This window comes from Acanthaster planci, linkage group LG12 (assembly GCF_054643075.1).
Source record: "Acanthaster planci isolate LZ-2023a linkage group LG12, COTS_SCS, whole genome shotgun sequence".
In the NCBI taxonomy this organism is placed as follows: Eukaryota; Metazoa; Echinodermata; class Asteroidea; order Valvatida; family Acanthasteridae; genus Acanthaster; species Acanthaster planci.
Window position 1 is genome coordinate 4,537,819 of NC_141788.1, and position 15,072 is coordinate 4,552,890.

Here is a 15,072-nt window from a genome sequence, read left to right on the forward strand (position 1 = left end):
AATCGATCTGTAGTGGTGCATCCATCGTGTTAACAAGAGTATAGCTCGCTCGAGTGCGCCCCGCGACTGCTCCAACATGAAAAGAGCAACATCAAAAATCTATGACTTGTTCTTTCTCCTGGACAATCCATAATAGGCCAAACGTCCTTATACGGTCCTTAAAACTTACGATGTTACCATGATTTGCTGCCAAAAATGTGATCATAACTCAAACCAACAGGGACGTAGAAGCTCACGAGTTTGCGTAATGTCATGCTTAGCAGTCCTCGGTTACTGTTTCATGCGAAAATCACTGGCACTGCTCACTCAAGAGTGCACTCGCCTGGCTGGAGTGCGACCCTCTGGTCAGCGAGAGTATACTCTCGTTAGGGTGAGTATACTCCTGCACCCGGGTATAATGTGCATGATCCTACTCTTGTTACCCGGAATAACCATGCGAACGTGCCCCAAATGTCCGTAGAACTATTGTGTTATTTCGCAATGTTATTGCGTTATTTCGCAATAGAAAATATTTTTGCGGGTTAAAATTTTGAAAACTATTGTGTGATATCTCAAAGCTATTACGTTATTTTGTAAAGCTATTGTGTTATTTTGCAATGTTTTTGCGTTATTGTTATATTGCGTTATTTCGGCACTAACGGGCTTCCGTAGAACCTTCACCCGAGTTGGCTATTTGACATCCGGGTTCTGAACCAGAATCCGGAAGTGTATATCGTTTATGAAAAAGAATGTTGCAGGTGCATGTACTACAGATAGGCTTCTGCTTTCACGAGTCATACTCTTTGTAGAAGCCCCAAGCCGCGCTGAGCGATGTTATCACTACCGAGTGGCAACTGCAGGATAGTAAGCAGTAATACATGTACATAGGCCCTGTTATATTCTACTCGCGCTTCGGTCACAGTCGCGGTAAGTCCAACTTAATGACTGCTGGGCGTGTGAGTGCATGAGTTGAAAAGCCTACCCACGTATACGGTTGTGCCAATGTGTCCCAGTTCACCGACCTGGTAAGTATTTGGAGCTCTACAGTACATGTACGTGTATATTGTATGGTTGAGTGGCTTGAAAACCACCTGGTCTTCTGTCTTCAAATTCCTGTCTTCAAAAGGCCCTAATCTGGAGTCAGTCATCTTGAATTGAAAGCGAAGCGTTACTTGTACAGAGTTTCTGAAATCTGAAAGTGTGGGAATAAAGACGATGAAGAAGATGCAAATAATACATAACTATTTTTTCCAATGAGAAATTCAAATTATGGATAAAATGTAATGTCACTTTTGTTAAAAAAAATTTAAAATTTAAAAAACACCTGTAACTACAGCAAAGTAGTCTGACTGCACATTTTAATGTGCAAAAAATGAAGCGTATTCGGGGCATGATCCAAATGGCCATCTTGTGAATAAAACCTATTAACTTCGTTATTCTAAAAAATGCTTCCATTCAAAATGACCTTTTTTTCTGTTTAATCCTTTTAATACAAATATGTATTGGTATATTGGGATAGGGAACTGTTACTGGCTTGTAAATCTAACCTTTTCTTATTTTGCATTTTTTTCAGCCGATCAAGTTTAAATTCGGGTCGGAACGCGAGGAGGTCCCGCCTCGAGCAGAAGCAGCCCGTCATCAGTTGAAAAGAGCCGCAATGGTTGGGAATAGTCAATTTGTCGGTAGCGATGCGACCATAAGGCGTGCATATCCCAGTTGTTCGTGAACCAACGAAGTTAAGTCCTGACCAAAGGAGCCCCCGCTGCTAGGAAAATAACTCCCTCTCGGGTCCAGCTCGAGGCCCATTACAAGCCTGACATCCTGACAGAACCTAGCGATTCGAGAAAGGTCAGTTGGGGGAGCTATCGTTCCAATATTTTTCCTTTCCTGGTGGTAGAGCATGATCTCTGAAAATCTCCCGGTGGAAAAAAATGACAAAGAACGGGATAGCCTCAGGGAAAGCGAGAGGAATTAATTAGAGTGTGCTATGGTGAAGGGGGGTAGATCAAGTAGCCTTTTTGTGATGCATTGCGGGTATCTGCCGAGTGGCAGAGTGAATGCAGCGCGAAGACACATTATCGACTCGGTCATAAATTTGGGCCCAATTTCATAGAGCTGCCTGGCTGAAATCTTCATTCGTACATTTTTTATGCTAAGCGAAAACCAGCCAACAGACTGACGTTTTGGCTGGTGACCAGTTTTTGGCTCACCAAATGTTCTCTTTGCTTAGCAAAGTTCTGTGCTAGCTTTTTAAAAATTAGTCCCGGGTTTCTGTAAGGAGGAGGTCCCATGTAACCAAATTACTGATATAATCTTATTATTCATGCTATGATTTTCCATTTATTATTACCTTTACCTGGTTATAACCCTGCTAATCTTAATTCTAAATCCCTGTTTCCAAAGTGAACACAAACTACTCACTTTTACTGCTGTTCTGCCATCCTAGCAGTATAAACTTACCAAAACATTACTGGAGGTCACGAGAAACAAACAAACATTTACTGACTGTGTGTAATTTGGAACATGTAGTTTGAAACAACATTGAATTTGAAATAAGGCATATTATTTGTTGTTTTGTATTATTGAAATTATACATTATTTCGCAATTTTTGTAGTGCTAAATTCAAACTGTCAAATACCCAAGCCCTGCATATTTTCCTAGACTGTTTGTTAGACATGAAGTAAGTATATGTGTCTTTAAATGTGGTCCTCATGGACCTGTGGTCCATTGGCCTGCCCAACTTTCACAGGTAACTGTACCTAACTTTTTCTCATGATTTACATTGCTTTACTTTTACCTACTAATGGAATAGTTGCTTATCTTGATTTATCTAATTTTATCCACTGATGATTATAGATTAGCTTGATGATACTTTTGGACAAAATTAAGCGTTTTCGACAGTGATAATGTAAGATAAGATACTACAATCACAATGGTACAGTTGGAGTAAATTAAAACAAGATATTTGTAACATCAGGCTAATGCTTTTACTTACGGTTAGGAGATTTTCTACCCGTTTTAAGAAAGGTAGCAGAGATTGTTTGTCTGGAAATGCTGCTTATTATCAGTAATCTTAAACAAGGAAACATGGACCTTGTCACAGCTAATTAAAAACTCCTGTAAACAAATCAAGCTCCTATTATCAAGTGGATTAGGTCCTCAACTGACTGGACCGCACCCCAAGAAAAACTTGCAAGAATGTTCACACTTGACTGACCAGACTAACCATGGCACTCAACAAAAGATGCATACCATTTGCACACACACAGCCACTACGCTTGCCTTTCCTAATATGGTTGTGTTCACCGGACTGCGAAAAACACACAAAGAAATCAGGACTGAACTATTGACCAATGAGAATCGGGGAAACAGAGACACACAGAGAATAAGTTTTCAATAGACTTATTCACTGCACGGGGAAGAAAATATGAGCGAACTGTTTACTAAAAGGAAAAATACTAGTAATATGTGACAGATCTAAGAGGTACTGTAGCAAAGTATACGAGGATATTTATGGCCCATTGTCAGTACAGAAAGCATGCATACAAGGTACCAGCCATGTTCTTGTGTAGGTGTGTGCATGGGCACAGTGGGGGAAGTTTAGGTCGACTTTATTAGAGGTCTTTTGGGTTATTAGAAGTTTTGCCTTCACAGGTGGCCCCCGGGCCAAGCACTTGGCCAGTACAGAAAGCAGTATTAAAGAAACAGGGAAAGCAGAACAAAAGCTGAGTGGCTCTATTACTTGTGGCCCTCTGCCTTTCCACCAGGACCTGCGTGCTGATCCCCTCCCTGGTGTCCCCAGTTGACGTGAAGCCTTCCTCGTGGCATGATCTGGCTCAGTCGCCGTATCCCAAGAATTCCCCCACAACTCTGCTTGCTAATTGCCCCGCCCCCACCTACCAACCACTTTACATTTCTGTCAATATTTGTTTCAAACAATTACTTCAAACTTTTGAATAAGGTACACAAATACAGGTTAGGGAATATACGTAGACATGTGCTTGGCCAGTATCGCGTTCGTGATAAAAAATGCATTTGTTTGAACTTAAGATTTCCTTTTTTTCTCTTGAATCATAGACCATGGACATGTGGTCGAGGAGTAAAAAAAGTGATCCTGAAAAAGTCCTAGCACCAATTTCAGACTTCAACAGGAGTATCCATATGACTACTTTATTAAAGGACAAATCCTTGAGAGAAGCTTACGTCACCGCTCAGGCTGACGGTCAGCTACCTACCAACCGAGCACGGGTACTGATCCTCGGCGAACCTCGTGCCGGCAAGACCAGCTTACTAAACCGGCTCCTGGACAGAGAGTTTGACGTTCGGGAACAGCCGACCGAGGGGATTGACACGCGCATGTGTCACGTGACTAACGTGGACAAGCAGTGGAAAGAGACAGGTGGTGCCAAGTCAGACGATATACAACACTGTGCCTCCTTGGTGACTGTGCTCGGAGAGGTTTCGTCGGCTTGTGGAACTACAGAAGCAGAATCGAAAGAAGTGGGAGGAGAAAACAGGGACAACCCCATAAAACCACGAAAACTACTTGACTTATTAAAACTAGGATTGCAACTGTTTTGTCTGTTACTTGTTGTGTTTGTATTTGGGGTGTTCCAGTATGGTTACGTGGCATTTGTGTGGTGTACTTTCGTTGCACTTTCATTGATGAACAACTACAACTTTGCCTATCGGTTTGCAACACACGTCTCCTTGTTCTGTGTTCTCTTTGACGCAGTGCTTCGACGCGAGCGATTGTTGGAAGAATCGAGCGGTGAGGAGTGTGCAGGCGATCTTCAAAACTGGACAATTTGGCCTGCTCTTGGGAACATGATGTTTGACTCGGTTAATTACGTTATACTGGGTGCAGCCACCGGTTTCGGTTGCCGTACGGGCGTCGCAGTTGCTTTCTTAGCGAGTGTTCATCCTGCAGAGACCCAGGCTACACGGGAAGCCGAAGGAGGAAGATGGGATAGTTTGGTGCTGGCTTTGATATCAGGTGCAGGAGCACTCCTGGGTGTTGGGTTCTATACATTTTGTACATTCAGTGACCGGTGGCATAAGTATAGAGCTGCCCTTTGCTGTGGTTTGGTGGCGTTAATTCTGGCACTAAGCTCTGAAGGAGATTGCAGACACAGACGCTTTTGGTTCCTCTTTCTGAATGGAATCATAGCATCAGCACAAGCAACGTGGGGAACCATTTTCGGCCGGAGGGCTGCCCATAAGTATGGACTCAAAGCCAGTTACGTGTCAAAGAAAGTTGCAGGTCTCATCTTCGGCCTATACCTGTCATACGTCTGTGGTTGGACGATGCGAATACCTGGCCGCAGTTTGTCGTGCGTGGTACTCTACATACTTTCTGTCCTCTCGCTACCCTTGTTTGATCTTCACAACACCTTCAGGATCTGGCGCGCAAAGTCAACGTTCCCCGTAAAGCTCATCCGTGACCAGATGAAATCTATCCTTCAAGGAAAGCCGGTCTTAGAAACCAAACTGAGTCTGTGGGACTTTGCTGGGGACACACTTTACCACTGTACGCATCACATCTTCATGCCTGACAGAGCTCTGTATGTGATCGTCTTCAACCTCCAGGCCGCTGTTTCTGACGAGGAAGGACAGCTACAGAAACTTATCTTTTGGTTACATTCAGTCTGTGCGCATGCGCGTCACCCAGACGCTGTTGTCATCATTGTCGGCACCCACAAAGAGAGCGTTTCCGAGGCGAACAGGACGCGTGTAACTAATGAACTTCACCGTAGAATTGCTTCTCCATTTTGCCACCGACTTGTTTTGAACCCACTGAACGACAAACCGCTGTTCCTTGTCGAGAATTCGCAACCTGTTGACGAAGATTTCAAGCAGTTACGAGCCGAAATTTTCAGACGAGTTGAGAGAGCCGAGTACGCCCAGGAAAAATATCCCATCAAGTATCTGCACTTTTATCGCGAGATTCAGAAACACCGAAAACGGGCAGAGACGGATTGCGCAGCTAACGTGATGACCGTGGACCAAATTGGAGACCTTGCCATGAATACCTGCGATATTACAAAAGAAGACGACTTGGAGAGTATGCTGAAATTTTTCTGCGAAGCTGGAGAAATCATTCACAAAGATAAAGACGACGTTTTGCGGCAGTACGTCGTGTTGGACCCTCAGTTCCTAGTTGATGTCATGAAGAAGCTTGTACAAGTCCCTCGTGCTTCTAGAAGATCGCATCGCTTTGCTGTTGATTGGATAAATTATGAAAACAGTGGAATCATCACTGAAGGTCTCCTGCAACATATTTACGGCAACATGTGCCATCTTGTGCCACTCCTAACCAAGCTTCTCCAGGCCTATGACCTCATGTGTCCCGTGATGCCTGATTTAAATCCTGACAGCTCGCAGAAGTCCTTTTTAGTACCAGCCATGCTGCCTCCGTATCGAAGTGAGTCGACAGAGTTCTGGAAGCCAACGAAAAAAGATGAGGTCTTTTATTTCGATTTTGGCTTCTTTGATCCCAGCACTGTCTACTACCGTTTGCTGACCCGCTGTCTGATGAAAGCACGCTACGACACGACAAAGCTTGGCTCTTTGCCGATGATCTTCGCGGACAGAAGCCGATTCTATTTTGGTTCAAGTCTCATCTTCAAGCTTCAGTTGGAAAGATCCTCCCATCAGATGCTTTTGTCAGTGACTGTCTTGGCATTCGAGCCGGAAAATCCGAGCACCAACCTTCTTAAGGACCTCCTGGAGTTCATCAGGAGCATTACCGCCCGAGACTACCCCCAGCTGTCCTTTATATTCGGTCCTCGCTGTCCTTACTGCGGGCCTGAAGTCCATTTTGGGTCTTCGAACGAAGATATCTTTGGAGACAAATGTGGAAACAATAGTTTCGACGGGGGAAAAATCCACGTTCTAAAGATGGCTGGGCACAATCTGCCTTTCCCAACTGTGTCCCCGGTAGCTCTATTCTGCGGGCAACACAGATACGAATTGAGGCTACCTGAGTGTAAACCAAGTGTAAGTTCAAAATTGGTCCTAGAAAAACGGCTATAGTCTTATTCAAGGTTTCCCAATACAACATGTATTCCCATACTTCCACCGAAATGCGATCCGTACATAGTGGATGAGAACCTAGATACTGAGGGTATTATGAAAAATTAAAATAATCAAAGATATATACAAAAGATATATTATTGATGAAGAAACAAAGATGGATTATTTGGATGCTATGGATGCTAGGATAAGCAGTTTTGTAAAGATCACCCCCTACGCCGTACCACTTTCATTGTTTCAGTCAAAAAGAATTACCATAAATTTGGTAAATGATTGAAACAGAAGAAGACCGCACTTGAAGATTTATAGATTTTAAATCGCCCCTAAGCACGAACCCTTTATATTTCGAGTGCATTATAAATAATTCTTGGCTTGAAAGAGGATATGAGGGAATTCACCTGTCTCTAAATGAATCCCTGGCGTTAAAGCATTTTCTTGTACGTGTGGATTGTGTTGTTAATTTGAAGTGTCTCCAAATCCTTTAGGATGCAAGCCATGGTCGCACCACTCGTCCCCGACGGGTGTCATTTGGCCCAGGGACCCCCATCACCAAACTACCACCCGACATCTTTGAAAGGGTGTGCTTACTTCTGGACAACGCAGCAATGATCAGAAACTGGAAAACTCTGGCAGGTAAATCGGTGTCAGGCTAGACGTGATTTGCAATGCAGATCCAGAATTTATGGGCGACCATCGGGGCAAAAAAGACAACGTGGAAAATAAAACAAAATTATATTTTAAAAAACAACAAAATAAAATAAAGAAATAGCTTTTAAATAAAACAAAAGAAAGAACTAAAATTAAGACCAATGAATAAAAATTAAAAAAAATGCAAATGAAAGAAACGAAAATGAAATTATTAAAAAACAAGTAAATAAAATGGGAAAAAAGAAACAATATAAATACTGACAAATCTAAAGATAAATGTACAAATAAAAGTAAAAAATAAGTAAAAAACAAGACAAAGTCTGTTAATAAAAACAAAGGAGAAATCTACTACAAAAATGACAATACAAACTGCTATTATTGTTTGAACGGGTGTCATTTGGCCCAGGGACCCCCATCACCAAACTACCACCCGACATCTTTGAAAGGGTGTGCTTACTTCTGGACAACGCAGCAATGATCAGAAACTGGAAAACTCTGGCAGGTAAATCGGTGTCAGGCTAGACGTGATTTGCAATGCAGATCCAAAATTTATGGGCGACCATCGGGGCAAAAAAGACAACGTGGAAAATAAAACAAAATTATATTTTAAAAATCAACAAAATAAAATAAAGAAATAGCTTTTAAATAAAACAAAAGAAAGAACTAAAATTAAGACCAATGAATAAATATTAAAAAAAATGCAAATGAAAGAAACGAAAATGAAATTATTAAAAAACAAGTAAATAAAATGGGAAAAAAGAAACAATATAAATACTGACAAATCTAAAGATAAATGTACAAATAAAAGTAAAAAATAAGTAAAAAACAAGACAAAACCTGTTAATAAAAACAAAGGAGAAATCTACTACAAAAATGACAATACAAACTGCTATTATTGTTTGAAAAGAAGTAAAAATGAAATCTCGAAAACAAAAATGTTACTTGCACACGGAAGGGTCAAAGGAAGTGGTAAATTCACAGAGAGAAATACAAGATCTCGCATCTACATACTACTTGTGAACGCGGGTTACTAGATATACCACACGAGGGGCTGTGGTATGGATGGGATCAGAACCAGCGTAATCGTTCGGCAATGCCTGATACCTTGTTTGGAAAAAAATGCTGATCGATTCAAATCAACTGGTCTATTTTACCACCAGGCGAGTTGGGTAAAGACGTGGAATCCGTAGCGACGTTGGACAGCGAGCGGGTTAGCAATCCGACTGAGTGTCTACTACGAGAGTGGGCCGCAATTGGTGGCGACGTGACGGTCAGCGACTTGCTGGAAGTGCTCGGTAGACCGTCGCTTGAGCGGATGGACATCATACACGAAATACGCACTCAAATGACATCAGAATAAGAATGGCACGTGGAGCTGCGTCTGAGATGCTTTCTCACCAGACAGACACAGTTGCCAACTTCAACAATTTGTGCAGTTTACCAGCACATTTAAGCTTATTTTAGGTTTTAAGCTGTTCAAATATACTGATACAAGATTTTTCCAATTAGGTCAAGTCTCTGAAAAGATTGTCTGTCAGTTGTTTATTTTATCAGTGCATAAGAACCGGGAAATACGGTAAATCACACTAATTGAACTCAGTGATTCAAATAATGACATCACAGCAGTAACACCGGAATTGTAAATAAATGGTAACGAAAACTGAATATAACTTATAAACTTTTCGGTCAAAAGTGGCTGTTTTTGAACTTAGAAACAATACTTATCTACGCAAAACAATTTATTAAGTGTAGAATTTGTTCATGAGTGTTAAAATTGTAATCTCTCCTTTAGTTATAGTCCTCGTTTTGCGTGTTTTTGAAATATAATTGGGTGATTCTGATATATCTATCATCGAAGGGAAAAAACTTAACATATCCATTATATATGCTGCTGGGCCCACTTTGTTAGTTTAAGTCAGGGTCCATGTCCTTTCCCCCAAAAATCTCCTTGTTGGCTTCATCTTGACTCACAATCAGTCCAAACTGTTATGAGTTGGAGCCAAAGGTAAAAACACCCCGGATGTTCCCCTTATTTGAGGGAATGAAAATGGCCAGGGGCACGTGGTCCATGTATTTGACTGATGACCATATCTTATGCATAACTTTTCGCCTCCTGTTACATCCTTTATAGTGTAAACAGAGGAGGAGGGCATAGGGGTAGGACTGGACATCAATGATGCGACGAGTGACTCCCATCTAGAGGTTCTTTGAATGTGTCTTAATAACAGGTAGCACGTAGATAATCTCCCCACGAAAAATCCTGCATGTGAAATATACAATTTCGACAAGGATTTAATTACATGTACCGGTATCTAAATAACATCAGAGAAGGTATCACATAAATGTCATTCAGCGCCTGACATAAGTCACCTCTGGGGAATGCATCCCGAACTTTTTGTTGAATGAACTAACATCTTGTAAGATATAACACAATTTACAAGAAATGAGAATGCTACAGCAATGTTGCATCAACAGCGCAATGGGCAAATACCTTATAAACTTAGAAAACTTCATAAGTACAAGAAGCGCTAAATAAAGTACGTGGAAATACCACAACACGCTTCGACTGAGTCAGTGTGATGCCTGAGTTCTGTGCTTGCTTACCCCCAGTAATGGCACAGCTTGGCTACCGTAGCTAGATGAACACCAAGAACCAGTTTCATAAATCAGGTTCAATACCTATGACAAAATAAGCATACTTGTTACAGTTCCCTGCAAGGTGCATAACAGTAACTTTCCAACACCATGTGGTCATCAAAACACAAGAGATAAATATTACCGATGAGTGAAGTGATTCACAAAGCTATCACTTGAACAATCTCCGGAAATCTCAGTATATGCATGGATTGTGATTTATTTTATAGTGACATACATGATTCACCATACATCTTGGAATGAGGAACTCTCAAACAGTAATAATGAGGACAGCAAACAACGCTCAACAGGTTTTCCACACAAAGGAATTCGGTACCGAAACCTTGGCACCACTCGGCTTCCGTAGTTTAGATTTTAACAGATCCCAACTGTCTTCGTCGGCAATGGCAGCCAATTTATCATAAACTGCAACAATCATTCACAACTCTAACATAGGATATTCCCCTTTATGGATAATTAAAGATAACAATTCAAAGGTCTGCTAATCTCCGTGCATCATATCTTCGACACAGCTTTGTATCTCCATAGAGGAAAGGACACAGAAGGAGTTGCAACTCAGGCACTTCAAAGTGTTCACTGATGGTGGCCGCCAAGTCAGAAGAATAATAGAAAACATTCCAAAAATGCCTGATTACTGCCTGCATAATAGCTGGACAAGCGGGGACATTTATATCCTAGCATTACTTGTATTTTTTTACTTGAAATTAAATACAAATTATTGTTGTGACCAGATAATAGAGAGAGGAACATTTCTGATATTAGACCTACTTTTGCCATCGTAAATGAACTTTTTAAATTTCGATACATTGTTCCATTACCCATGTAAAATTTGTATTTTTTTCTCCTTCCTCTAATACATCAGTAATCAAAGTGTAGTATGTTGAGGGGGCTCCGCGTGGAGCCGGGGTATCAATTGTCTCTTGACATACGAACAGATGCCCTGAGACACGGCTGTCTGATTTTGATGATTCTGGCATTTATTCCAGCTCTCCCAAAATTTGAGTAGACTTCCAGTCAGTCACAGCAGGTACAGGTAATAAATGATGTGAAAGTGATGAGTGTCTCCCCTGATTCAAGAATTATCCCCTGGCAAACATATAGTGGTGAGTCTCCCCTCGTGACACTCAGGGCGCCATGTCGTTTTCCAGTGTTAGCAACACGTAACAACAACCCAACTCCCCAAAACGACAACTTTTTACGTACGTTCCAACGGAAGACCCCAATTCTATTGTTCTCCCTGACCTGAGGTCACACACTGTCTTCCCAGATACAAGGTCTATTTTTAGAACATACATACAGATACCAGGTACTCAATTTAGAACAACGGAGCGCCCTCTCGTGATATAAATACAATTTACCAACGAGTTCAATTGTCAAATGTGTACGTGCTTAATACTGAAACTTATTTGTTGCTGAAACCCTTCCGCTACATCCTCCCCTACTTTAACGATCTGCGCCTGAAGATCGCAGGGATTACTAATCAATACAAATTACGATTTTGTTAACAATTTCAGTTAAATAAACAGCAGTACAGACCATGTAACACAATATGTCCATTTGTACAATGATAACTCTTGCTACTCTTAGCAAAGCAGAATACTGACATACATCAAGTTAGAAAGTAGACCCAGAGGGTTTTTTGATCAATTTACAAAACTCGAAATTCAAAAAACTTAACAAGCCGGCTGAGTGTCTTCTCGTAATGCATCATACCCAACTGGTTTAAGTGTACCCCGTCAAGGATAAAGCTAGGATTTCTCAGGGACCTGTGTCGCCACAGCCACCATCTATCCTCTGTGAATGTTGAACACTCTAGCAACTCATTGAAACATTGTACTCTTTCATTGAACTCTTCTAATGAAACTTGGTAACTTCTCATGCCACTTGTTCGTGGTAAAACGGGTAAGAATACAACAACCTCTGGCGTAATACCCCAACTTGAAAACTCTTTAACTAATTTACACATAGAGACATGTACCGCCTCCGGACTATTCTCCCTAGAACACAGATCATTGGTTCCCAGATCAAGAATAAGCACCTTAGGTGAAGCCTCCTTAAGTTGATTCAAATATCGCTGAGGGTCTCTTAGCACACGGCCAATTGTGAGACCACCCTCCCCAAGACACTTTATCGAATAAGTACCTCTCGACAACTCAATATCAAAATATCCACGCTGGTGGCGAAGGCGTTTAACAAAACTATGTCCGAACAATACAAACATGTGAACTACTTCCATTGGTAGTGGGACTCACCAACACACATTGCCCGCTTGATTACACCCAATGATTAACCACAAACCTGACTACGGTGGCTGTAGACACTGCGCTGCTATCCAGTTGGGGCGCCCGCAAGGAAGCTGGATACCCCAGTCCTTCCCAACAGTCGGCCTTTAAACCAACCTTCAGCCATACACAGGGCACTACCAACCAACCCTTGGTATTAAATACTCAGCGCACCGCTGACCTTGGCAAATGAAATGGGTTCTTATGCTTCCCACGGGTACTCCGCTTGGATCTCCAAAGAGGCTTTACATCCCTACTAGACCCCGTGGCTGGCTCCCCTACTTTCTGTTGGTCAACCAGCTTCGCACCCGAACTCGGAGTCTGCTCTGCAGCATTACCACTGGTTTCAATAAAACCCCCAATCAGAGTCATCTGACTCAGTTTCACTACTACTGCTTGACTCCCCAAATTCTGGCGGACAAACCCGTAACAACCTTCTGTGAACACTCTTTTGTTCCCCTCCCAATAATGGTCGGATGTGATGCACATCACCATGGTCATTAACTCCAACAACTACATAGGGTGTGCTCTCATATGCATTTGCCAATTTGTGTCGCCCCCGAAATGCACATTTCTTCAACAACACTTGTGTACCAGTTCCAATAGGTTTTGTAGTAGCTTTCACATCGTAAGCAGCCTTGTTACGGTTACAAACCTTAGCTACTCTATCACTGACTAGTTCGTTAGCTCTATCAATTAACTGTGACTGCTCTTTTACAAAGTCTTGGCCCCAATCACTGTCAGTTTTCCCAAGAAGCTGATCTAAAGGAATAGTTGGTTCTCTCCCAAACATGAGAGTATACGGTGCCTCCCCAGTCACACAATGTGGCGTGGCATTATATACAAACACTAAATGAGCCACGAACTCAGGCCACTTGCGTCTATCCCGCTCACTGAGGGACTTGATTAATCCGAACAATGTTCTATTGAACCGTTCTGCATGTGAATTTCCTTCAGGGTGATAGGGTGTTGTTCTAGATTTAGTTATCCCATACAAAGCACAAAGTTCCCGGATTACTTCCCCTTCAAAATTCCTTCCCTGATCGCTATGTATTCTACTACGGATCCCGAAACGAGTGAACCAATGCTGTATAAGAGCTTTGGCTACCGTAACTGCAAGTTGATCTTTGCAAGGTACCGCCTGCACAAATCTGGTATAAACATCTGTAATGACAAGAACATCTTCATAACCACCCTTTCCCTTGTCAAGCTTCACAAAGTCAATCGCCACAACCTCGAGCGGTCTAAACGCAAGTAAGTGACGCATAGGCGTCCTGGGTTTAGGTTCCATGGCCTTCGCGGTTATACACTGCCTACACTGACTAATATAACGGCGTACCATGGTAGCCATGTTGGGCCAATAGACTCGCCTCCTTAAGAGTGAGCAAGTCCTGGTAACACCCTGATGTCCCCATCCATCATGACAACCCTGCATCACCCGAGGGATGAGACATTTCGGCAGTAAAATCTGAAACAACTCTCCATGCAATGGATCGTTGACCTGACGGCAGAGAACAAGGTCACGCTCAACAAAACGCGGCCACTGCCACACCTACGCTTTCAACTCGGGTGACTCAGAACCGAAATCCGCCACTGGCTCCCCTGGACGCCAACCTGCCTCCCAACGCCTCCAAACAATTCCTAACTCCGGATCGTCCTTTTGCAAGGCCGACAACTGGTCTGAAGTCCATGATGGAAACACACTCGGCGGGTTTCCGCTTGGAGAGTGATCCTGCACATTTGACTCACGAACGGCAGCCCGTGAGACATCTACCCGAAGTGGAACTGAAGTGGAGTGTACCATTGACTGGAACACCTGTTCAACCTCACTGGCTGAACAATAACAATGGCCAGGATACCGGCTAAGAGCATCTGAACACTTATTACTAACCCCTGACCTGAACTGAACGCCAAAGTTAAATGCAGCAAGTTGAGCAACCCATCTCATCTCACACGTTCCTAACTTTGCAGTTTTTAGATGTGCAAGAGGGTTATGATCTGTCAACACTGTAAATCTCGCCCCCACAAGGTAATCACGAAATTTATCGACAATCGCCCACTTTAACGCTAACAAGTCTAGTTTAAACGAACTATAGTCGGGATAATTACGCTCAGCACCCCTAAGCCCCCTGCTAGCGTAAGCAACTGGATGTCGCCTCCCTTGCTCATCTTCTTGGGCGAGGCATGGCCCTAAGCCTTTCAATGAGGCATCGACCTCGAGCACAAACGGCTTAGTTAAATCTGGGTACTTAAGCACCGGAGCCTCCGTGAGCACCTGTTTCAACCTACAGAATGCCTCATCGGCCTCCGCTGTCCACTCAAACTTCTTTTGATTCACAACTGGCTTTCCCTTGACCAATGAGGGCAGTAACTCATGGAGAGGTGCTGCAATCTTAGAAAACCCGGAAATAAACCTCCTATAATATCCTGCCAAACCTAAGAACGACCTCAGCTCCCCAGATCTTGTGGGAA

General features: G+C 42.6%; 1 protein-coding gene across 1 annotated transcript; it reads left to right on the forward strand.

Annotated features, from left to right (window-relative positions):
• Window positions 1-702: 702 nt before the first annotated feature.
• Window positions 703-10,233, forward strand: LOC110988463 (uncharacterized). Its single transcript, XM_087143999.1, has 5 exons — window positions 703-1,004; window positions 1,553-1,827; window positions 4,058-6,979; window positions 7,501-7,648; window positions 8,824-10,233. The coding sequence occupies exons 3-5, from the start codon at window positions 4,061-4,063 to the stop codon at window positions 9,021-9,023; spliced, it is 3,267 nt and encodes a 1,088-aa protein (XP_087000125.1). The 5' UTR covers window positions 703-1,004; window positions 1,553-1,827; window positions 4,058-4,060; the 3' UTR covers window positions 9,024-10,233.
• Window positions 10,234-15,072: the final 4,839 nt, after the last annotated feature.